General features: G+C 43.9%; 1 protein-coding gene across 5 annotated transcripts in view; it reads right to left on the reverse strand.

The window, feature by feature from the left end:
* The window catches only part of ASXL2 (ASXL transcriptional regulator 2), a 133,462-nt gene that overhangs the window by 40,210 nt on the left and 69,853 nt on the right, over positions 1 to 23,399 (reverse strand). For 2 of the 5 annotated variants that reach the window (XM_055713998.1, XM_055714000.1), the window contains one exon: positions 170 to 285. In XM_055713998.1, the coding sequence (XP_055569973.1) occupies positions 170 to 285 (116 nt within the window). Of the gene's footprint in view, positions 1 to 169; positions 286 to 365; positions 630 to 3,042; positions 3,196 to 21,760; positions 22,008 to 23,399 lie in introns of those variants that run through there. The other 3 variants (XM_055714001.1, XM_055714002.1, XM_055714003.1) reach the window with 3 other exon arrangements.

Genomic DNA, 23,399 nt, shown 5'->3' on the forward strand with positions numbered 1-23,399 from the left:
CACCTTTAAGACAGAAGGATCTTTTAGCCAAACCTTGTTTACTATGAGACATCCAGGAAGTCCTGAATTACCTCCCTGCAGACTGCTGTTTCACTGAGAAAAATGATTTGCCAGAGAAATAAATTTATTGCAGTGGTCCCTCAACTCTGTTCCAGACTAGGCTACTTACCTGTTTGAGTGCCTTCTTGCTGTGCTTCTGGGATGAGGAGATGACTTTGCCTGTCTGGATGGAAGGTGATGGGCAGCTTGACTGAGGAGAGGATGTCTGTGACAGTCTAGATGATACTACAAGAAAAAAAAAAAGAAAAAAGTATACATAATCTGACCTTTATACATTTGCCTGCAGCATGTTAACCAGTCCTTACCATTTCAGATCACCCCATGAGGCTCGTAACAATTGCACCTCTAGCAAATGTTACTTCTTGCATGAACAATCATTTCTACTTCCTCCCCACCACAAAGGCAGCTGTTTTCCTCTGAAAGCCAACAGCAATTCCTATGACCAACTGCAGTTTCTTCCTCTCTTGTCCATCTCTTTTTTTATTCATCTTGTAAATAGATGCTGCCAAACAACACTGCAGCTTGGGAAAAAGCTTCAGGTTTACACGGTTTAGCCAATTCAAATCCAGCTGAAACACAAACACAGGCAATGGCTGTCTTCATGTGGAATGACCTGTGGTCAGACACCTAACTGATAACAGTTTCTGGTCAGATTAAATCTGAATCCCACACAAGAGTGGAAGATAAATTACAGGTAAAGGAAGTGGAACTTGACTATCACTTGCTCCGTTTTAAAAAGAAATATGGGAATATGCAGGATATCCCAGTTAAACATATATTCTCAGTGGATGAGCCTAGACACTTAAGGAAATCTAGTCCTAGCCATATGGAGCCCTAAAGCAAGGGTTTTAGTTTCAGGTGATTTAGACTTTTAAACGGTCTCGTTTACAACCAGCAAACCAGGGACAGGAATTAAATAACAGCTGGTCATGTAGCTTGGATATACCCATTTGGCACAGGATACTCAAAATACTCGGCAGCAGGGCGATGGGTACATGTCCAGCCAGGGAAATCACTCGGTCCCGGTCTCTCATAATCACCGTTTTGCCTCTGTTGTCTTGGCAAACACATACTATACTGGCCAGTGGCCCAGTTTAACCCACTGCATGTACCTACGTAAAAAGCCAGGTAATCAGCACACTAGGGCTAGTTAAAGCTGTTTAGTTGCTGAGACTGAAATAGTACAACAACAACAAAAAAAAACCAGAGATGACATTAATTAGAATGCCTTACACTGCACGATGGCCATAACAAAGCAAACATTACATATGCATAGCCAAGAACATCAACGAGGTACAGCTGCACCTGCAGTGAACTTTAAAGGTAATCTGTGAGACTGGCTATGGAGGCAGCCAGTTAAACAGAAAACAAATTAGCAAATCCACAGTCTGTGTATCTATATATCTGCACAGGAATTCGCGTAGAGAACGCCTGCTCTAAGATCAAGGAAACAAAGAGTCGAAGAATGTTTGCTTGTGGCGGGGTGGGGCATGACCTCTAGTGTAAAGAATAATAAACAGATTTACACATAAAATACTTAGATTATTGCTTCCTGAAGCAATTAGTTCTAGAATACACAATGCTAAGCCAGTACCTGTCTGCAACAGAAAGGAGTTAAGAGATCATGCCAGCAGCTCCTCATTAACAACAGCCACAGCATGATCCTGTTCTGATTCCACAGAGATAAGGGAAGCTCCCAAAAATAATGCAGTGACCGTAAGCATCAGAAAGCAACATTTCAATAACATACATAGAATTGCTAACAACAAGTTGCAACAAGCAGAATTCTTACATGTGGCACAGACATTAAATAAAAAGAGCAAGTTTTTAAGAAGGCATACACAACTGAGATGAGGTAATATCAGACTCTGAAATGTCATTAAAAACAACAACAATAAAAAGTTATGGTAAGAACCCAGTAATTCAGAAGTCACTGACAAGATTACCATATCCAGATGATACATCCACATGATAAAAGCTGACAGTCGGCACAGCAGGCAGAATTACCCCTTAAAAGGCAAACCATCCCCCAAGACCTGGAAAGTAAAGGTTATATTTGTACTTTGAAATAGCAGTAAGAATGTTTGTAAACTTGCATTTGTCTCCAAATTGGTTAAAATAGCAGTTCAAGAAGAGTAAGATGATGCTGGAAAAGACGACAGCCTGATCAGCACCTGGAGAAGAAAAGCCGATCTCTCCAACTCATTGGAATTTTCTGAACGCATCAATAAAGAGAACTGGAAGAAAAGAAAGTCTGTTGCTAAGAGTTCACTCACACTTCCAGAGATTTTCAACAAAAGGCTTCTAAAAATTATTTGGCTATTGTCTAAAAAACAAAGAATTGGCACAAGCCTGATGTTGGATGGGACAGAAGGCAGACAACAGAACCAAATGGTAATCAGGGAAGAAATCTGCAAAAAATTCTGCAAGGTCATGTACTAAGGAGGGAGCAGTTTAGTGCTTGGTGATAGACTGGAAAGCTGGGAACAGTAAAATATTAACTATTTAGTTTAGTTAGGGTCAGACAGAATTGTGTGGAAACTCAGAGAAATATAGCCAGAGAACAAAAGACCAAATATAAAGTAAATAAAAATATAAAGTAAAACACCAAAAAAAAAAGGACTAAGTAAATTTTTGGAGGAAAACCCCCAAGATATTCATAGGACCTGTAGTGATCTAAATGAACTGCGTCATCTCAGCAAAGGAATCCATTACAGCTGACAGGTGAATGAAAATGGCCAACAAGAGGATGCTACATGTAAGGACAGAAAAATGAAGTATGTAAAATTTTTACAGGGTATTCACATTGATTGTCTTGCATACTGTTGTGCTGATCACACATGGTCCACAAAATTTAACGGGGTTCAGGAAAGTAAAGAAAATGGTTAAGAACACTGAAAAGAAGTCCAGGGATACTGAGCTATTTTGTATTATTCTCGGAGGAAGGACCATGCGCGAGGCATGCGAAACGAAATGAAGTACCTTCGTGTCTGGGCACCCCATTTCTGTGGGGCAAGTACCGTGCTCGCAGCTGCTGGGCTGCTGTCCTCGCCCGGAAAACCTGTGCTCAGCAGAGCCGTCGGCCTCACGCTTACACTAACCAGCTATGTTCCCAGTCCACCGCCGCTGCAAACACAACCCTCGACCAGCCAAACACTGCGTCCCCGTCCTTGTAAAACTAATCCTTGCTCATAGTTGTGAAACGCGAAGAAAACGTGAATTTGGTTTAACATTTGAAACCCAGGCACAGAAACAGATTGACTGTTACTGGTTTTGAGACATTTGAATAGCAGGAACATAAACCACATCCGCTTTTGAAGCCTATTGCTGCTGAAACTACAAGTTCTGCGGAAAATAGAAGCATCAAGCCAAATACAGACAACTCTTTCTCCAGCCTCCCATTCTGTTCACATTTTAACTTTTATGCTGTCTTCGAACAAAGAAAACTAATCTTTTCAAACCAGGAATGGCAGCACAGCCTAAATGCCACACCTGGGAAGACAGCTTAGCCCTGGAGCTGATACAAATAAAGCTGCATTATGGTATTCTGTGCATTCTCTGACTATGTAAAAGCCCTCGGTACCACAACGGCTGCTGTGTTGGACTGACAGCTGTAACCACAACAGATTCTCAAGCACAAACAAGAGAACTTGAGAAAGCCAACCCAGTCACAGCTGCCTGAGCTCTGCTGCGGGCCCCCAAAGCGAAGGGGGGAAGGATGGGAGGATAAACCTGTAGGAATACACCCCTGGGCCCTTGGACCCAAAAGCTCGCAGAAAGGTTACATCCTTTTAAGAATTTTGCACGCAGCCAAGCAGAGATATAACACAAAGATGTGCACGTGTAGAATAATATTCAGACTCCCATAAGGATGAGGCTTGATAAGCTGAGTTTGTTTCCTGTAGATTTAAACAGATTTTCAGTAAAGTTAGTTCTGTCTTCACTTCAGGCTTTCTTATAATTTGAAAAATATATGGAGCTGAGATTATACCCCTTGATGCCCTGAAATCCTGAGAGCACTTTCGGAGGGCAGCTGCAGAAAAAATTACAGAATGTAAAGCAAGACCTGGGAAAGCCGTGCATCCAGTAAGACACCCCAATTTTAAAATACTCCATGAGTTGCTTTGCACTGTTTCCACATTAATAAAGATTTCCTTGATCAGCTAAAGATTAGGGAAGACTGTGGGCCAGCATGTGACAGAAACGCATCTCAGTAGATTTTGTGAATTACAGTAAATAGAATCCCTTCACCCTCAAGAGGCCCACCCAAGAGATGGGATGGAGACATCACCTTGTGATAAGTGGTAAGGACAGAAACATGACTAAAGGGCAGCAACAAAAAAACTTCGGGCATTTGAGAGTGCTGGCTTGGAGAAGCAATTAAATATATGCATCCACAGCCAGGACAGTTCCAACACTAATAACCCTGTACGCTCGGCCTGAAGTCACTGAGCCAGCTGGTTCATTCATGAGGTTTCATTGCTTCCTGCTGTCGGTTTGGCTGGGAGAGGAGTTTGCCAGGTGAAATGTTAACAGTTCTTGAAGATTAAAGCAGATGAGATAAAGTGGAACATGTGTCAGCCAAACCTCACAAACCCTGATTTGATAGATAAACTAAGAATGGATCCAGTATAGTCCCGTGTTGCAGCTGCAAGAATAAATACTGGAGGAAGATCCGTCTGCAGTCAATTACAGCTTTAATTTGTGGGACAGAGACTCCTTTACACTTGAGACTTCTTACTTGAAACTTAATGGGACACAAGAACATGTCTTCTAAGAAATGAAATTATAACAGAACTTTAATTATGTTAAAAGTCAATTAAGTTAGAAATTTCAGGCTGGCAACATCTGATGACATTTTACAAGGTATTGTGTTCCCTTAAGATTTGCAAACCCTAAACCACTGGTCAATCAATTATCTTATATACATTTATAAAGAAACTGTGCTAAGAGCAGCAAAGAGAAGTAGTAAGATTTATTTAACAATAATTTACTGAAGATGATGAGTGATTAATTCTTTTAGAAAAATTGCAGTACATTGCTGCAAATATTAAATGCAGGATGTAGTCTAGGGACCCCTTCTAATAGAAATAGTAAGACTGTATGGTTTCATCAAGATGCTGCCTTGTGTCTTTCCTTTGCAGAGTCCCACTCAGCTAAGGCTACGGACTTTCTGCTTGACCCTCCAAGATCAAGAAACACATCGGTCAGCCACAACCTTGGCAAGGGAAGCATGATTTGACCACACACTTTAACAGTGTGCCACATCATGCGTTTTCCCAGTGTTTCCAAAGGCAATGATGGAAGGAACACCCCAAGTCTCCTGACATACCATGCACTCTCTGCTGTCACCACCCCACGCACAACTGGTCCACTGAAACTGGACATTAGCCAGTATCCAGCTAAAGTCCACCCTACCACCAAAGAAGCACTAAGACTCGTAAGTCTCATCTGGTGCTAGGTACCGGCACAGTTCTGTACACTGCGTGAGACTAACAGAAAGGTGAAGATGTTAAAAATATTTTTACTTTTTTTCTTTCTTGGGTGTCTCATCTTGCACAGATTATTTACCTTTTAGGGTGTAAAGGTAGCAAGATATTTGTTTGAAATCCCACTGGCTTTCAGTATACATCCACTCACTTGCCTAAGATGATGTTTAATAATAACATTGTGGCTAAAGTTGTCTTTCCCAAACAGTGTCAGATAAACAAGAATGAGAAAACACATGGGCATAGCCGATCCTGCTCTGATGCAGCAAAACTGACTGTACAACTGTAATTAATGTCCCTTTAAGCTCAACATATCTATTAGACTTAGAGAGATGTTTGCTCACTCAGCCAATAATTTACTTTTTTGATTTATTGCCTTATCATCCTTTCTCACTGCAAGGAGCGCAGCTGGCTGCAGGACTGGGCTTTCAGAGCATGGTGCTTTAAGCCAGTGCAGGAAAACACCTGGAGCAGCACCGAGCCAGAGCAGGGAACAGAAAAGCAGAGGGTGATCTTACAGTGAAACAACAGGGATGATGACAGAACTCACACTTTTTTGGCAGGCACTCAGGCTATTCGTAAATCAAGATTAAGATTTTCTTAAACGGATGTAGCAGAAATGACTGCTGGGTTTCTCAGGATTTTTTCAGAAAAGATGCAAAGGACACTGCTGAAGAGAGCAAGCATAAAGAATGACCTTGCATTTATACAATGGTTTTATTTCTGTGACTCCAGAAGAAAATTACTCTTAGGGTCACTTGGCTTAAGGTCAGCCTTGGCAGTTCACTCTACCAAATACTGGCATATGGATATCTTAACTAACATGCTAACTGTTTAACAGCATGAAACAAAATAAAACCACTAAAAATGTGCTAGAAGGAAAAATACATCTGCAATTCTTGGGAGAATTTGGGAGGCAAAATACTTTCAAATCAGAAGGAAAAAGGATGTCAACAGTTTGCAAAACTAGAATTAATCTGACAAGAAGAGTCTTTTGCTTGAACTATGGCTAAAGACAACCCAAACCAACCTACCCAAATACTACTAGCATAAAAACACCACACGGACTCTTGCATTTTGACACTGCAACAGGCTCAATGATATAAGCAAAGGGCACAGCCCTCTGAACTGCTCACACGATGGCTCCAGGAACTGTGGGGTTTTACTGGATCTCTCATCCTTTCTCTTTTGAAATCAGAGCTAATTACAGTTTCAAATATACTATGCAATAAAAGAAGCTTTCATCTTTGGGTAAGTGGAATCAAACTGTTTTGGAGCAATGAAACTGTTCTGCTATATTTATTTACATTAGATAAAAATTCTACCAGGGATAAACACCTTTTTGCTGGGTAACTGCTTCATGAGCATCACCTAACAGACTGCTCTGGCTGCATGCGCTGCAGAGATCACTCCCATCTTATGAATGGGTAACGCATCCTAAGAATTCATTCCACCCATTAAGAGCCTGAAATCCGTAATCCCACTGTCAGCGTAAATGTGATTTATTATTTGGCACAGAAGCAGCACTCTTCTGTACAGTCTTCAGGCATAAGATGTTTACTCTTTGCCTTTAAAAGGATCAAAATGCTGCATGATCTAGACACGAGACCTGTCCCATTGGCAGGCGCTGCTGCCAGCCCTGCTGCCAGCCCTGCGCCTGCTCTCGCCACTCTTGCAGCAGAACACACGGACCAAGTACTCACCTCTGTGTCCTGGCTGGAGCTCAGAAGTGGAAGCTCTACTAGGGTTTTGTCTCTGATTTTGTTTGGGCTTGGGAAAGCATAATATGAAACCAAATTAAAATAGTAGATCCAGAGTTCCTGCTCAAGGGGTTATATGCATTTCTGCGGGGTTGTCTGCCTTGAAATCTACATATTCACAAAGAAAAGGCTGCACTTTACTCATTTGGAAAGAAAGTACACTCAAGCTGAACTAAAAATATAATACCCCCCTCCTCCAACAATGTGCAGTCATAGGCTTAAAATAAAGCAATTTTAAACAGCTAATGGGATCCAGATGTATTACATGAAAAACTTCTAGTGAAAGCCATTAAAACACGTTTTGAGAAGCGCAGAAACGTCCTCAGTTAATCCAATGCCCTTACTTTCTACAGGTATGCAATTTACCAGAATGAGAATGGGAATTTGACCTTAAATTCATGTCAACTTGTCATGTCATGTCAACAACACGCTTAGAGTGAGACCACTCATTTTAAAAGAGTTCTCCCCCGTATGACTGTTCCTTGCTAAAATGAAGGAAGAATTAATGTCCAAAAATACTGTCCAATTGCAACTTCCCAGAGCTCTCCTTCCTGCCCTTACCCCGGGTAAGGCTGAAACTCATACTGCTCTGATGAGGGTCACACATTCCTGTTATCAGATCATGTTTTTATAGACATACAAAAGATCAACTGTTTGCTTCACATGGAGATAACTGGAGTGTTATCTTGCACTGGCAGCTCTGAGAAAGCAAACTGAAGTACTCAACAACTCTGTGTCTGATCGCTCATATGTCTCCACACTTTGGTGATCTCACCTAAGCTCTCTACCCTCTTTCTCTCCCAATTTAAAGCTTTCTTAAGAGTAAACTAATTCATACATGCTTTCTTGCTTACACTGGGCAATTCCTCCACTCTAGCAAAGGACATCAGTTAAATAGTGACAAACACCTTAAAGAAGGGGAAAGAGAAAAGGAAAGACACAGCTCTACACCTCTCTGCTCTAGTGAAGAAATGAAGTTGACACCAAGCAGCTTAACACCATGAGGAATACTTTGTTGGAACACTTAGGAAATGTCTGACAAGCCGAGCTGCCAACAGCAGCCAAAAGACTCTACATCAAATACTCCAGACACTGCCACCAAAGCCTAGTTTGTGTGTCCACGATGGCTCTCCATCAGAGGGACGCGTCAATGCAGAGTTCTTTGGGATGCAGGACCAAGCACAGCCCTTCAGACTGCCCGTGGTACTCTCCAGCCCAGACACAGGAACGTCCATCAGCATTAGAAACGTTTTAGACAACATCTCTCTCTCATAAAGCCTTATCAGCTATGGAGATCTCCCAGTTAACAAACCCCAGGCTTACCTAAATGACACAGAAGTAGTTCTGGTTTCAGCCTGGGCATGGGGTGGCCACATGACTGTTATTATTGGCAGTGAACAGCACATCCAGGAACACCAGCCATGGACTGGAAGACCCTGCTGCAGACTGTGTGTGTGTAAAAGGAATTAGAAGTGCCCAGCCCAGCATGCTCAGAATCTAACTACAAAACAAATGAAACTAAAAGAAACAGTAAAAAGAAATACTTGGCAATTTGTACCCCTATCACTTCATAAGCTTAAGCATTTTCAAGTTTTCTGGAGGACAGATGGCAATGACAAAGGCAGACAAAGGCACAGATCCCTGCGTGTTCCAGAAATCAAATCACAATCATGAAAATGTTCTGAATAGAGGTATTTTACTGATCCAAACAACATTTTTTAAGCTGTTCTACTGGAAGAAAGAAAAGAAATAAAGTATTTTACATAAATTTGTTTAAAAAGTACAGCTGTAAGTGCTAATTACCTCAGCTGACATCAAATTAGCCAACATCAATGAGTCACTCTGTTGTCTGGGGTTTTGTTCTTAAAAACCAAACACTATAGCAGATATGTGCCTTTAGGAAAAAGTCAAGACTATAAGGGCAAGTGATAAACACAAGTTATTCACAACACGCACTATGGTACTCCAGGTAATCGACAGAAGCAATCGTTCATTCCCCCTGCTGAAAAACACCCAACACTCACTGAAAGTCATTTTACAACTGACCTTGGCATCTCAGTATATTACCGCAAAAATTTCAGTGTTTACTTTTTACTTTACCTAAAATACAAGCTTCCTTGTCAAGAACGCTTCTCTCTTCCCTAAAAAATATCTTTAGACCTCAAAGAACTTAGCAGTTCTCCTAAATTTTTCTCCTCTTGGACACTGAGAAGCAGAAGGGAAATTATTCAGGTCAAGGCCAGACGTGTAAAAGCAGGAATTAAATTTCACAGTCCATACTGTCAACGCTTACTGCCACAGAACATCCAGGTCCTCATGTTTGTGGCGAGAACACACACATACTTCAGGCCCAGCACTACAGGTCACTGCAAAGGCAGTGGAGAAACCTGTCCCAAACTCATAAACAATCACAGCACCACAGAGCAGTCAGGCTGGGCAGGGACCCCTGGGACCACCCAGCCCACCCCCTGCTCAAGCAGGCTCTCCTACAGCAGCTGCACAGGATCGTGTCCAGGTGGGCTCTGGACGTCCCCAGAGAAGGAGACTGCACAGCCTCTCTGGGCAGCCTGTCCCCGTGCTCCGGCACCCTCAAGGGAAAGAAGTTTTTCCTGCTCTCCCCACGGAGCTCCCTGTGCTGCAGTTTGTGCCCGTTGCCCCTTGTCCTGTCGCTGGGCACCGCTGACAAGAGCCCGGCCCCGGCCCCCTGACACTGGCCCTTAAGGTACCTGTGTGCATCGCTCAGGTCCCCTCTCAGCCGCCTTCTGCCCAGGCTGAACGGCCCCAGCTCCCGCAGCCTTTCCTCCTAGGAGAGATGCTCCAGAGGCTTTGTCACCTTCATGGCCCTTCCCCGAACTCTCTCCTGTCTGTCCATGTCTCTCTGGACCTGGAGAGCCCAGCACTGGACCCAGAGCTCCAGATGGGCCCCACCAGGGCAGAGCAGAGGGGGAGGACCACCTCCCTCGACCTGCTGGCCACATTCCTCCCAAGGCACCCCAGGATCCCACTGGCCCCTTGGCCATGAGGGCAGTCTGCTGGCCCATGGGCAACTTGCTGCCCACCAGCACTGCCAGGTCCTTCCCTGCAGAGCTGCTCCCCAGCAGGTCAGCCCCAGCCTGTGCTGGTGTGTGGGGCTGTTCCTCCCCAGGGGCAGGACCTTACGCTTGCCTTTGATGGACTTCATGAGGTCCCTTCTCCACCCAACTCTCCAGCCTGCCCAGGTCTCCCTGAATGGCAGCACAGCCTTCTGGTCTATCAACCACTCCGCCATACAACACCTGTTCTACTTTGTAAGACCAAAAAATAGAAACACAAGCTGTGAATAATAGTACTAATGAAGAAAAGTTACCCCAGCTTGGTGGAAGTACCATTTTCTTCACAGCCACCTGTCTGATGACCAAAGGCAGCTGGGTGACTCCTGCTGTGAAGTTGGTACGAAGAGGGATCACAGAGAAACACATGCACTCAAAGGCTGACGATGGCCTTGAAACAAAGAGTGAGGAGGATGCATTGCCCCACGAGGAAAAGAAAAATCTTATGTGAATGGTTTTATATGATGATATGAAGTGGGGTGACTGTCTATGTTAAAGCAAGGGAAGACAGGAAAATCTTCCTCTGAGCATACCAGTGTAAGAATTACTTTGAAAAAGGCCAATATTTCATGATCTCACACCAGAAAACCTTCTACCACTGAAATTCAGCTACTAAAGCTGACAGTTTTGATGTGACCGATACCTAACTGACTGCGTTCACTTTCCTGGTATCCCTCTGTTACTCAAGACTGAACATAGCACCTGCTTCAAGGAGCCTCCAAAATGACCCCTGTCATTCCTTGCAGGTATTCTCTTTCTCTGGATTTCAGCTGATGTGCAGTAGCTAGAGAACAGGTGTCATTTTATTAGGTAGCTCCTTGAGTTGCAAGTCTTTTAGGAGGAAAATTTACAACAGACATCGAGTTGAGTAACCGCAGGTCAGGCAGGGCACGAACCTTGCTGTGCCAGCACCTCCTGCTGTCACATGAGGGCAGAAGCAGCAGCGCATTTCTTCTCCCTCACTTTCCAGGCACTGCAACCAAAAAAGGATCATGAAAGGTATTTCTGTATCCCACGTGTGAAGAAGGAGAGAGATTAATTGTGCAACAGTAAGCCCAGTCAGCAGGTTCACTCCAGCTGTTGTGGCCTGTGAGAGGAAACCTCTGGTGCACAAGCATTTGGCAGCTCTACAGAGACAGTCACTCACAACCTGGCATCCTGCATGCACAAGATACAGGCTTCAGTAGAACTACTTGATACATGCTCAAAAGAAAGGATGGGAATTATAGCATAGCACCTATAAGGCTTGGTGAGAGCAGAAACTGAAGCAGATCTACCAAAAAGCACCAGGCAGCACAACCAGCACTCATCCTTCTAAAACGTTCACCTTGCACCACAGTTCTACAGATTGGCTCAGCAACAGCAACATCAAGAGATAATAGGGAAACCCCTTCCCCCGTACAAACTGTACCGGTGCATTTGCATATATTAGTCACCGCATTCCTAGGAATGCGCTGTTTTAAGAAAAATACAACTGAAATTGCAGTGCACACACACAAAAGGCATCGATGCACTTGCTGTTGAGTACCTTTTCAAGCAGTGCCACATCCCTGAAGAGTTTGTCAGAACCCAAAGCTTTACCTCACAGTATCAAGTATGAGATGCCCACAAAAGTCAAGGGAACTTCTGTTGACGTCATGACTGGTATAATTATATTTTTAATAACAATTTAAGAGAACGCAATCACTATAACTCATTCCGTATGCAAGTATTTCCTCTGAAGAAGTAACAGATCTGGAACTGAAATACACCCTGTACAATTTTGCTCCTTGTAAAGCAACCTCCTTTGGGCAGCATGTGGTTGTAAAAAGCTAGTGAAGATTCTTCTTATGGTTCTTTACAGAATCCTTCAGTAAAATAGTTTCTTTTCCGATTATTACTTGGGACTGCCTACTACTAATACCACAGCATACTGAAGACATACTGTTCTGGCTCAGCAGCGCACATATCTGGAGCACAGCAAGTTCAAAGTACACAAGCAAATGAACAGATCTAAGGGTTTGTTGTCATCAAAAGGAGGCCTTACACCTTCCACCCCAGACAAGCAGCCCCATCCCTTCCCTCAGACTGTCCCAGGACACATCAGGTCCCTCCATGAGCTGATTCAAACTGCTAATCTGGTCCAAGGGTGCTAGTGTTCTTTATGTGTAGGTTCGCTTTCATAGTGCTACAAGGAGTGCTGGCTCACAGCAGGGTCCCTGTGGCTGCCCAGGTCTACCCAGGGTCAGTAAAGAGAGGGCATGGACCAGAGTCTGGGCAGAAAGAGGCTTCTGAGCAGCTCAGCTAAACACCAGCATCTCTTTACAGCAGACATTTAGAAGGCAAAGTAAGTAGGACCGTATGCTTCAGATGCTTTGTTTTGGGGTAACAGGACACATTTCTAGGTTGCTGACTCAAACACAGAGCAGATTAGAGGTGGCCAAACATGAACCGTATAGAAAGCTAACATGAAGATGCGTCATGTTTCTTTCAACTCCCCACTGGGCTCCTGCAGCACCAATCACCTCAGTGTGACTGCATTGGGGGCAGCACAGCTGTTCTCCTCCCCCACTCCGAAGAGCTACTTACAGCTAACTCATTAGCTCTCCGGTCTCTTTGATCATGGTTACTGCAGCTTGCCTCTGCCAATATACATTTTAATAAAAGAAAATAAGTACTTTAAAAATCCTGTATCCCGATTATGGAGGTTCTTCAACCCAGGTGCACAACCTGGAACCTGCAAAGGTTTGCACACCAGTCTCCCAGCTACCACCTCACCTGTGCCTGCAAGGTGTCTCACCCAATAATCCACTTAACAAGGGTTTGTTGCCAAGATACACACACCTAAAAACAAGCCTCCAAGTGCCCGCAAGAGGATTGTTTGATTATTGCATTTCATGAGCACGAGTGATAAGCAGTTACACCTGTGTGTTTACTGCTGAGAGGGCACTAGCACAAGTGTTTAATTTTTTGGAGAACCACCCATTACCCACTACACTGAAGCTTTTTGATTTTCAGCCCATGAAGCAGTATTTTTCTTCACTGGTGAAACCACACGGTTGACCTGGAAACAGTTGATTTAGACAATTTCAAAATTCTCCAATTAACTTTTATGCAGAGAAACTGATGAAGATAGTACATCATCAATGATCACATCTCACACCAGCTCTAGGGTACTTAACTGAGATATAGGCCTGTGGCTCTCAGACCTAAACTAGGGGTCAAAGTATAGCCAGTACAGATTAACTTAAACCATTTCCTTGTATTCCCTTCTCTGCTTTTACCTACTGCTTACTACCTACTCATGTCACACTTAGGTGACATGACTCGGGGCAGGAATCCTGCATATAGCATCCAGCAGCCGTGCTTAAACAGCGCTGTAGCATGTCCAGCTAAGGGGTTGCTGTCAGAGAGCAGGAAACCTGGATTAGAATCAGTTTCTTCTCCACTGATGAGAGACCAGTTTCTAGAGACCACTGCCCCCCCCCAAAAAAAAAGAAAAAGAAAAAAGAAGCTATTGCAGCTCACACAGTTGTTTGTGATTAACTCTTCCTGATTCACTCCATATGGGAATGATCACTCCGGAACAGCAAAATTCACATGTGGAATTAATTGTCAACAGCACTTCCAACTGACACCCCAAACTAATTTTCATTAATTTGCAAACGTACATTAAAAATAGCCGAGAAACATTAAATCTTGTCAGCTGCAACCCAAGAGTGCATCGGGCCTATCGGCAGCTGGAGAGGAGGCTGCAGTGCAGCCACCCAATGCTGCTGCAGAGGGGCCAGCCAAAGCAGCAAGTCCCACATTCGGACAATGGATTCCACAACTCTGAACTTGAAAACAAAGAAAGAGCCAAGCTGAGATACTTACATTTCTGGCGAAAAAACGAGCAGCGTTTAAAAACTTGCCTCTCTGTTGGTGCCAAGACTGTGCTCCCTGTTCCTGTTGTTCTGACCTGTGCCCTCACCCATTGCTGTGAACCGGCTAAACCCAGAGTCTCAGACGCTCAGAAATGCAGGCACAATGTTGTGAAAACAAAAAATTGTTGCGTTTGGAGTTTTTTTCAGCAAGAAACTACGCAGTCAAATTTGAAGTCCTGGGCTGAGGCACCGCCATGGCAGTGTATTACACTGGTAACATAGGGCTTCTAAGTGGACCAAAAAAAGAAATCAATTTTTCACTTTATTCTCAGCAGAAGTTGAAGAGATCCTGCTGATGTTAGAAGACACTCCCCCTGTCCCAGGCAGACAGACAATCAAGCCCCAAAACTGAAGTCTGGCAAGTGAAAAAGGTCTTTAAGAGAAGATTGCTGGGAGCCTTAGCTACAGGCACTCCCACTTCCATTGCCTCCCAACAGCACTGAGGAGAACGGGAATGAATATGTCCCTGCGCCCCTCTGACTGCCACCAGCACTGCTAGGACAAGCGCAAGGAGGGCAGGGAAAGCATCCTCATCACACACAGCCTCACACTTACTGAGATCTTCCTACTCCGAGTTATCAGCTGCTTCTGAATCAACACAGTAACCAGCTCAGAAAATACCAGCCTCCATCTATAATATATGGAAAGATACTGTAAAGTCTTAAAGACATGAGCTCATGCAGTGTTATGCGACCACCAGCAAAAGCTTTAATGCTTCTAAAACACAGCAAATTACTCTGCACCATGTTTTGAGGGGAAAAGAACTAACTGGTGGACTAGAAGATGACAAGCTACTGAGGGCACAGGGAGCATGGCCATATGTTGTCAGTACGGACAGTCTGAAGCACTAATGCATGTACTTCATTTTATAAGGTTTAATTTCCCACAAGTGATGAAAACATGAGCAAATCTGACTGCTAAGAGAAACGCTGCCAAGAAACTGCAACCGAAAACTGCAGGTCGTTACAGAGACATTCGTTAGCCCATCAGTGAGACACAGGCAATTGCATTACCCATCAGAAATACAGAATTGGAAAATATTTTTAGAGAAGTGAAGAGAGCAATTAAAACAAAAAACCTATTATATATTGCTATGAGTCCTTCAGAGTTGAAGATGACTGCCAAGCTGGTAGTAATCATCATGAGTTAGAACTTCGCTAGTATTGATGCTAAAAATACCAAGTGGCAGTTATGTGGCTAAAAATGATTTGACAAGCAAAGTGCAGGAGAAATACCAGCTCCTCTGCGGCAAGCACGGGCATTGCGACCTAGCCAGGGCTTTCAGAATGTATGTTATCCACTTCTTAAAAACTAAATTTCAATAAGGCTAAAAACATTTTTATCCTCTATCGGTAAAACAAGATGGTTTGGGTCACTCAAGGCAAACACTGTACAATACCCATCAATGGTTATGAAAATACCTTACATCCCTACACATAAATAGTGTGTATGTGTGTGTGTATATACAGCTATATATATATTTTCTACATAGTGCTCCTACTTTACATAATGGTTGGCCAAGAAATTCAACCAAATTCAGCGTGCTTATGACAAACACCATAACATGGTCACGTCCCATTAGAGACGCACAATTTGCATGGAGCTGGCGCTGCTACCGAAGCTTGACATGCTAGCGGCAGCACACTTCCCAGTTGTAAAGCCTAGCTGAAACTAACACTCTCAGCTGCCTAAAATACACCTCAGGCTGTGTAAATAATCAGAGCTCTCAAAGAGCGTAGATTCTGCCTCAAACACAAGACAGTCAATTACTCGTGTCAACAAACAGATTGACAGGCACAAGCAGTTCTATTGCAGGAGATGGTTCATCTCCTTGAAAGCCTGACCTGGTCCTCTAATCAATAACACACAGTTTAACCTGGTTTCTCGCCAGCATTTCTGAGTTGCACAGTGACACATCTCCCTAGCATGTCTCTCTGGAAACTTTCTCTTTTTAAATGGTTTCTAAAGCACCCAACTGGTGCTTACTGCATGTCCTAGCTGCTCCTCACAGGACCTGTTCAGCAGCCAGATATTACACGTGTAGAGCAAAAACATATCTGACAGCAAAGAACATCAGAATATTGTCAAGATATCCAGGTATCGTATTCATAAATTGTGTGGAAAAATAAGCAAATGGTGAGATGGCAGTTTCCTGATGATACCAAGTTATTCAGGGAAAAACACATGGGCTGACAGACAACTGGTAGGAGAGGGAACAGTGACCACACAGCAATATAACCTTAGTACTACAATAAACACTTGTACAAATGCCTCAGGCCAACAGTGGTCATAGAATCACAGAGTGGTTTGGGTGGAAAGGGACCTTCACGATCACCTAGACCCAACCCTTAAAGCAAGCAGAATGATTGGAATTACCAGGGAAAAAATACAGAACAGAAACAAAACATACATGCGCCTACTCCTTGAAGACTGTATGCCATTTTCATACTGGCTCTAAATACATCCAGGTGAGCTAGAAAATCCCAACAAGGATGGAATGGCCCTTAAATGTGCAACGAGAAAGGTCATTCAGCCTGAGAGAGATAACTGACAAGTGATACCACAAGGGTCCTAAATCCTCAGTGGTGTGGTAAAGCTAACAGAGCAACAGTTCAGACGCAAATAAAAGAGCCGGGGAGCATGAAATGAATTTAGAAGACACTAGGTTTTAAAAAACAGACCAAGCGAAATGAGATACTTCATTGCACAGGATGTCAAGCAGAGGAAATACTGTAGGGCAGTGCAAATGCTAAAACTGTACAACAGCTCAAAGGAGGACTGGACCAACTCACGGACACGCACCAAGTGAAAGACAGCCTCTTTACGCTCAAAGTCCCTGAGCCACAGACCAACAGATGATGTGAAACCATGTCTGTCATGTTCTTTTGCTCTTCTTGTACCTCCTCTCTGGGTTACTGCTGTTGATCAATGCTGGAACAGCCTACCAGGCTATTCAGGCCTGTGATCAGACTTGCTATTGCCATTCTTGATCACACCAAGCTTCAGCGACCATAACAGACCGAGCTGAAGTCTTCATTCCTAAGATCTTGAGCTGTCAAGATTGCCAGTGCTGAGGATCATAATTTCTGCCTCCAAAGAAAACCCAAACCCAACCCATCCTAGCAAGGTTTCTTCTGCATGCAGACATGGAAGATGCATGACCTCAGCATCACAGTACACATAATTCAAAAAAATCCCAGTCCTGATTCAATACTGAACAATTTTAAGAGTCAAGGGAGTAAGGAAAGAATAGATGTAGAGAGGTTCAAGGAGGCTTCTGTCATGCCAGTGAAACTAGATATTCAGGCTTTACTCAGAAATGACTTCCCATGCAAAGAGATCAAACATCCCCTGAGCATGCATTTTGCTTTAAAGAATGAAGTGGTTCCTCTGCTGGCAGGACCAGCACCAAGGTGCCAACCACACAAGTGCCATGGGCTGGGAGGCCAGGAGCTCTTCAGCCCACCACTCTCCAAGCAGGAATCCGAGGGAGTGGCCCCCAAGCCTCTCTGATGACCTGACAGCGAAGGGCACATCTGCTGTACACTGATGCCTAGCTCCCCGGCCACTTTCCACAGATCCACAGAAACAGCCAGGTTGGCAGGGACCTTGAAAGACCATCCAATCCAACCTTTCATGCAAAAGGCTGCCCAAATGAGATTATCTAACACCTTGTCCAATCCCATCTTGAAAGCCTCCAGTGATGGGGACTCCACCACGTTCCCGGGAAGGTTGCTGCAGTGAACGATTGCTCTTACTGTAAAACATTTCCAATGTCAAGGCGAAGCCTCTCCCAGTGCAACTTGTACCCACTGCCCCTTATCTTTCCATGTGGCTCCTTGTGAAGAGAAGCTTGTATTTTCGAGTTTGTATTCCCTTTCTCCTAGAACACGAAGTTTAGAGGAGTGGCAGGTCACAACCCTTCTAGAAAGGAATGGCAGCCAGCATATTTGAGGGTAAAAATTGAACATGACGTGGTACGTGAGGCTGAAAATCAAAGCCGCTAAGATTTTGTTCAACATGGAATGACAGAATGAACTGCAAAAATCTCAAAGACAAGCCAGAGAAGCTGAAGCAATGAAGGAAAACAAGAAAACCCAGGTGAGAAAGCTCATGCGCAAAGCAGCCCCTGCCCTCAGACAGGGCTGCACATGCATCACTTCAGGCACCCCTGTACCCCTGGTGACAGAAGGTGGGGTGTGAGCCTGTCTTCTGCAGGTACCACATGGCAAAGCCTCCCCTGCTCTGCATAAAAGCTTGTATAATCAACTTCTGTACATCCTGACAGGCTGTCACCGAGAAGAGACTTTACTGCTTTGAAACAAGAGCTTTTCTATTGCTTTGGGGCTCCTGAGGTTGTCATGGGCTGCCCCTCCAAAGCCTGTCAGTGTCCATCTCCTATCAGCTGGAGATCTACTGAGCACAGAGAAATGCCTGGACGTGTTCCTGCCCCATCCCTCATCGTAGAGCCTGCTGTCAGGCTCGGCAGCGAAGATAATTCTAATTGTAATGTAGTAGAGCTGGAAGGCCTGGTCTGAATTAAATAGAACAATATTGATACTCACAACTCGACAAGTGCGCATGCACCGGCTTTTCCTAAGCCTCTAGCTCAGAGAAGCACCTGAGAAAACTGCTGAATGCAATCAAAATGCATTAGGACAGCAAAGCTCAGGACCAAGACAGAAGTGGTTTAACTGCTTCTCTGCTTGCTCTACGCAGCTGCAGCCACACACAACAGCTTTCAGTTCCTCTTTGCTTCAAACACCAGCGCTTTGGCCAAATCCTTCCAGTTCATCGTGTCTCCAGTGCAAGTGAATGTCCCCAGGGGCATGGGGGACCACCACTCTAAGGACCACACATGTTCCCCAGCTACTGCACGCAAGTGGCCACACGCCTGCAGGGCTCGATGGAACCGCAGGGCTGATGCTGCCCTCCCAAATGGGCACTTTTGGGGGCCAAACAGCACCTGCCTGGGGGGATAAGAATCCCTGAGAAAACCATGTTTTTCTGAAAAATGCTTGCCAGATCAAATGGCTGCCCACTCTTCAGCTTTCCGCAAAGCAGATTAGGGACTTGGAGATCACATTTCCCCATGGAAGCATTTCGGGGCCATACAGCCCCTTAGAAATACTGTGTTTATGGGAATAACCACCCCAAAACAGCTACCCTCCCCATATCAGTCAGGGACGCAAGGCAGGAGTGATGCCCAAGGCTTCTCCAGTTCATGCAAACAGCACTATGCTGCCAATGGCTCCCAACAACACAACAGTACCTACTGGCTTCCTTATGGAAGAGACTGGGAGCGGGGACATGCTCTGCAGTGAGGGAATGCAGGTGGTGAGCAGCAGGCTGACATGTAAAACAGGCTTTGTGCACAGTTTAGTCAAGGCAAGACCGTAAGCTAAGAGTTTGTTAAAGTGCTGGGAAAGGATGGCAAAAGTTCACTCAGTAAAAGCACAGACTGAAGGTGTCCTGCAGCAAATGGATCTGTCACTTCTTCAGTAAGCCTTAGGATTTTTAGTTGCTGCAAAAAATCTCCTACTGTTTACAACCCATTTTTCTACATGCCTAAAATGCCTACCAAATGCAGAACCACATTTAAGTGCCCGTGCCCACAGCCTAACGACTGTTGCTCACGCAACTTAAGCAATACGGTGCTTGCTGTGAAGTCTTAATGGAAATACAGCTGCCTAACTGCTAGAGAGTAAGCCCTCGCAGGCTGTATAGCCCATTGTGAAAAATTACAGTTCACTCAAAATCCGGATACTATGATACACTAGCCTAAACAGAAGATAGCTAACCTAAATAAAGCAAAAAGGAACACTTTTGGCTTCGCATCTGCAGATTCCTTGCTCAATTGCATAATGTGGCACTCGGGAAACAGCTTCCTCATGAGTCACGAGTACAAGCAGGAATTGGCTGTATTTAGAAAAACTGGTATTTCTACCAAATCTTTAGCAGGAAGAAACAAAATGACATAACCCAAACAGAATTCTTTTTTTACATTTTCTTTTTGGCAGCTGTTATGAGCACGCAGCAAAGTGTTTTCTGAAGGCAGTACTGTGATCAGGCCATGGGTGCTAAGGAAGCCGAGAGCCACCGTCACAGAGAAGCTCTTATAGTAAAAGCAGGTCGTGGTTTCCAGCTGTGGCTGGTGTCTCTGTGCATCTGGACTCCCAAGGTTTTCCTCTATACCAAAAGATAATGCACAAAATTTCAGGTATAGAACAGTGTTTTATTTCTTATTTCCGTTTTCCTAAGTATGGGCCATTGCCAGTGAACGTAGCCTAGAAGTTTAATTACTCCAGATATTTTCCTTCATTGTCCTGTCTAAGCAGCTTATGCTGATACCTTATTTTAACCTTATTTAAAACTTCTAGTCTATGCGCAGTAAGTGAAATTTTGCCAAATATAGTTACTTTTCACTTTGAACACTGATATAGTCCAACGAAATTCCAACCATCTGGGAGCCATGAGGGACCCATCAGTATGTGTCTGCTGTATAAAAATGCAGGGCAAGCTAATTGTTGGCTAAATGGAGAAAGATTATTGATAATCCTGCCTAGTTTGTTTCCCCCTTTTCCCTTAAAGATCACTTTACCATCTGTTTGGGGTTTTTTCCCCTCCCTTTCTTCCTTTTTAATACAGCAAACTTAAACTGGGTTTTGCTAGAGGAGAGACCTGTTACTGCAATGGCTCACGCAGAAGGTGTCAGCTATAGAAGCTAAACAAGATCCTGCTCTTTCAGCATGGCTCTGATTCGAAATGGTACACCAGGGACATGGCAGAAATTACAGGAAATTCCAATTTTGACAGCCATTTTCATTGTCAGAAGCCATGAAAGTCTGGGCAGCTCTATACTGGAAACAAATGCCTTTTATTTATTTGTACCAGCTTGCAAAGCCAGGTGTAGGCACTGATCCCGGTTCCACTCCAGTTAACTGAAGCTTTGCAGCTGATCACAGAAACATGACCAAGTTACATGTATTTTATTGCCAGACACCATAAAGACAGACTGTATTAGTAAACTCGAGCCCAGGCACAACCCTAGGTGTACCAGGGAGGTGCACACAATGATACCAAGCAACTATATTACACATTCACAGAGCGCATCACAACAAACTACCTGCAAGTCGTCCTACAGAGTATTAGTGAAACTGTGATAAAAGCATTTGTAACAAGGTATTTACACTTTAAACTTCAGGATGATTTAAACCAGCACAGAACCCAAGGAGTCTTGCCGGTATTCTTTTACAAGTACAGTATCCAGAAAAAGCTTTGTTTTTATCATCCAACTCAAAAGATGACAGCAGAGTAGCTGCTTCACTTCCAGGCTGAAGTAGGGGTGTCTGACTCGCCTCTGGTCGGCACAGAGGGGCCCCAGCCAGAAAAGCACCCGCTCCATTCCCCAAAGCGAAAATCTGCCGCGGCTGCCTGCTGAAACAACCACATCTTACCTTCAAGGGGAATCGCATAAAGCTGCTCCATGAACATCGCTGCTTCCTAAGCTCCACAATCAATGCTGCTCCTGGCTTCCCCCCGCCTTCTGCTCATGCACAGATGTACAGGCAATAATGCATGGGGCTTGTTTTTAAACTTTTCCCCCTGTGCTCCTGATTGGCCCTGTGTAACACCCATGCGTGTCTACAGACACACAAAGGTTTCTATCCTTTCTAAAATCAAAGTGTCAGTTTTGCTGCTGTCAGAGCACTTTATTTTTGTACATATAAGGAAGTGGCTGTTGATGTTATCTGAATACGCTTCCTGTTTTATATGTATATGAGCAAACATAATGTCACGTTAAGCTAAACTGCAGTCTCAAAGAGCTCAAGTTAAAGCCTCTCAGCAAAATAATACACACAGAGCTCATCTGTTTGCTGTCTGCCCCAGTCTGCATTCACTTCACTGATTTTTATCACAATTCTGTATTCTCACAATAAAACTATCTTCCCTGATCCTTGCAAAAATAGAAAAAGCAGCTGTACCCTGTACTAGCGCTGCTTCCTACCGAGACTCTCGGGATTGCTCAAATTACAAAGGGCTTGGTGCACGCTGACAACCCTATCGCAACCATCACACAGGTGAAAACGTGGCCAGCAGCCAAGCAACGCCACAAGACAATTCTGGCTGAATTTGGGCTATTTTTGAATTTAAGTGACTATATTTTATTTTTTAAATGAGGAAGGAGGCTTTTATGTGTTTCATGTACACACAGACAGTCCAGGAAGCGGCCGTGTAGGAGTGCTGCATTCCAGAGTTGATGCTACACAGCTCAGTGCTGAAGGAATCTTTCTAATTGGAATGTAATGCCTTCCTGGTTCTTTTAAAGAAGAGCAAACAAACACACCAACTGAAAATAAAACTTGGTTTTGAAGTAGAAACTCTTCTACTCTTGTAGAAGCAAGCAGTGGTAAAAAGCATGCAGGCACCTCTGAGGAAAGCTGTCAGCATCAACGCCACGTCGTCTTATCCCCCAAAATCAGAACTGTCCCTGCCAGGAGGCCTGCGAGGCACACAGTCATCCACTTCCACTTTCAAATGTTACTGATTGCAGAACCTGGAGATGAAGCGCAGCTGGAAGTGAGCTGGAGCCGTTTGCACTTTCAGCTTTCATTACCTTTCTCACAGCAACTTTTTGGATATTAAACACAGTTATTTTTTACATATAGCCAGACCATGAAACTGCAGTTTGCTGAAGGAAACCAGAAGGATCCTTCCAGATGCATAAAGTAAATAAAATACTAAAAGTGAAAGAAAATTTTCTTCCCTGTGGGCTTCATGGCACAACTCTTCTTTATATATGTCTCTAAGACTGTCAGCTCAGAGTACAGCTGGTCCGCGCTCTAAGAAACTTAAACCGATAGATGTCTGGTTCCACTTAGTGAAAATTACTGTCCCTAAAATATCAATAAGTTACAGCATGTGACCTAAGAAAGGTACCTTACAATTATTAGAATTCTAAGATGTTTCATGCAAAGAATTTTTGAACCATTTACCATCATAGTACCTTACTTTATCTCATTAAAAGTTTCAGATCATTTAATTTTCATGCAAAGTTGTGTTACAGCCAAGAAACAGAGCTGGGGAGATAAACCA

The sequence above is a fragment of the Falco cherrug genome, chromosome 6 (genome assembly GCF_023634085.1).
Source record: "Falco cherrug isolate bFalChe1 chromosome 6, bFalChe1.pri, whole genome shotgun sequence".
NCBI lineage: Eukaryota > Metazoa > Chordata > Aves > Falconiformes > Falconidae > Falco > Falco cherrug.